The following is a 2,500-nucleotide window of genomic DNA, read 5'->3' on the forward strand; positions in this document are numbered from 1 at the left end:
GAAGCTGGAGAGTTTCACTGCTTGTATTTGCTGAGATGTTCTCGGGAAATGATGAGCCTCTGGATCTGAGCAGTGCCTTCATAAATCTGAGGAAAGGAACAAAAAGGAACTGTAAATTAAAGACGGAAATAACGTAAGCACGTAGGCGTCTGACGTTAACGTGTAGGTGTTTAACAGGAAATCACACAGGTAAGCGGACACACAGCGACGTAGTGAAAAGCGAAACGTGGTTCTGGAAAGTTCTCTCACTGACCTGATAGATCTTGGCGTCTCTCATCAGTTTCTCGACGGGATATTCGCTGTTGAATCCGTTTCCTCCGAATATCTGCACGGCGTCAGACGCCACCTGATTAGCGATGTCTCCGGCGTAGGCCTTAGCGATGGAGGCGTAGTAGGTGTTCTTCCTGCCCTCGTCCACTTCCCACGCCGCTCTCTGATAGGCCAGTCGGGCGAGCTCCACCTTCATCGCCATCTCGGCCAGCATGAACGATACGGCCTGGTGCTGCAGCACGGGGAGAAAGAAATAATCAGAAATACATTTTCAACGTACGTTTTCTTCCTCGTCCTCCCTACGCTGTGCAATAAACTGAGGAGCTTTCACACATGTGCATACACACACACACACACACACACACACACACACACCTGCCAGAAGGTGAGGGACAGTGAGTGACCACGTCGTCTAACATAACACACACACACACACACACACACACACACACACACACACACACAGAGAGAAGATCAATAACAATATCATCATCATCAACATACTAAACTCTTAAGACCTTAGAAATATTTATTTTAACACTAAATCAACACTAATAAAATAAATAAAACAGTTTCATTCTTGTCAACTCAGTTTACTTAAAACGCATGTCTTTTTACTTTAAAAAATGCTACAGTAATATTATATAACACACAAACTTAATATAAAGTTTTATATCACTTTATTGATTATAATATATAGCATTTTTATATTAATATATACGAATACTTTTCATATGAATGATGTATATATTGATACATATATTAATTTTAGAGACGGTTCAGTACCTCGGCGATAAACCGACCAAAAGTTTTTCTCTCGAGTGAATATTTGGTTGCTTCGTCCAGCGCTCTCTGTGCGAGACCCGTCGCTCCTGCAGCAACCTGAAACAAATCACTGTTAAACAACACACCTGAGTCTAAATAAGTGAAGATCATGTGTGTTAAGATATTTTAATCTGAATTAAATTAAACACAGGACAGTCTTACAGGAGGGCGTGTCTTGTCGAAGGCTCCCATGGCGATTTTAAACCCCGCCCCCTCTCCGATCAGCACATTCTCCTTAGGGATCCTGACGTCCTCGAAGGTGATGCCGCGAGTGTCTGAGCACCTCTGCCCCATGTTCATCTCCTGCACACGGGAAAAACAGAACACCATCATGTAGAAAATAAACACTCACTCAAAATATTCAGCTATTCAACATAGTAAAGGACCTCTGACATGCCCCGCCCACTCGCTTTACGACACGTCGGCCCCGCCCTGTCGCTCCAGGACACGTCAGCCCCGCCCTGTCACCTCACATCCAGTCAGCCCCGCCCTGTCGCTCCAAGACACGTCGGCCCCGCCCTGTCACTTCACCTCACATCAGCCACACCCACTGGCTTAACGTCCCGTCAGCCCCGCCCTGTCACTCTGTCACTTCACCTCACGTCAGCCCCGCCCACTGGCTTCACCTCACTTCAGCCCCGCCCCCTGGCTTCACGGCCCGTCAGCCCCGCCCACTGGCTTCACGGCCCGTCAGCCCCGCCCACTGGCTTCACGGCCCGTCAGCCCCGCCCCCTGGCTTCACGGCCCGTCAGCCCCGCCCACTGGCTTCACGGCCCGTCAGCCCCACCCACTGGCTTCATGGCTCGTCAGCCCCGCCCACTGGCTTCACGGCCCGTCAGCCCCGCCCCCTGGCTTCACGGCTCGTCAGCCCCGCCAACTCGCTTCATGGCTCGTCAGCCCCGCCCCCTGGCTTCACGGCTCGTCAGCCCCGCCCACTCGCTTCACGGCTCGTCAGCCCCGCCCCCTGGCTTCACGGCCCGTCAGCCCCGCCCACTGGCTTCACGGCTCGTCAGCCCCGCCCACTCGCTTAATTTTACCACCAGTGTAAAAAACTAAAGATTTTGTTCTTCACGTCCAGCACTTTAATTTCCTCCTTCATCCTCTAATATTTATTTTGGCGTATTATCAGATGCTGGTGCAAACACCGGCTCTTATACATCTGCACCACGCTGAGCACTAACACACTTTAAATTCACTAAACCATGTCTGATACACACACACACACAAACACAAACACACACACATTATATATATATATATATATATATATATATATATATATATATATAGAACAAGTCGCATTCTGGAAATAAACGCTCTCACCTTCCTGCCGATCTGAATTCCAGGAGTGTCGGCGTCGACGATGAAGCCTGTGAAAGCTTTATTGGTCGGGCATTTAGGGTCA

General features: G+C 49.2%; 1 protein-coding gene across 1 annotated transcript in view; it reads right to left on the minus strand.

Moving 5' to 3' along the window:
• acadm (acyl-CoA dehydrogenase medium chain) overlaps positions 1-2,500 on the minus strand; it is a 7,345-nt gene that overhangs the window by 429 nt on the left and 4,416 nt on the right. Inside the window, exons 8-12 of the mRNA XM_053239719.1 lie at positions 2,419-2,500; positions 1,258-1,398; positions 1,057-1,152; positions 254-502; positions 1-86 (exon numbers count right to left, since the gene is read on the minus strand). The exon at positions 1-86 is cut by the window's left edge and continues 429 nt beyond it; the exon at positions 2,419-2,500 is cut by the window's right edge and continues 27 nt beyond it. Coding sequence (XP_053095694.1) covers positions 15-86; positions 254-502; positions 1,057-1,152; positions 1,258-1,398; positions 2,419-2,500 — 640 coding nt within the window. The 3' untranslated portion in view covers positions 1-14. The remainder of the gene's footprint in view (positions 87-253; positions 503-1,056; positions 1,153-1,257; positions 1,399-2,418) is intronic.

The sequence above is a fragment of the Pangasianodon hypophthalmus genome, chromosome 14, assembly GCF_027358585.1.
Source record: "Pangasianodon hypophthalmus isolate fPanHyp1 chromosome 14, fPanHyp1.pri, whole genome shotgun sequence".
In the NCBI taxonomy this organism is placed as follows: domain Eukaryota; kingdom Metazoa; phylum Chordata; class Actinopteri; order Siluriformes; family Pangasiidae; genus Pangasianodon; species Pangasianodon hypophthalmus.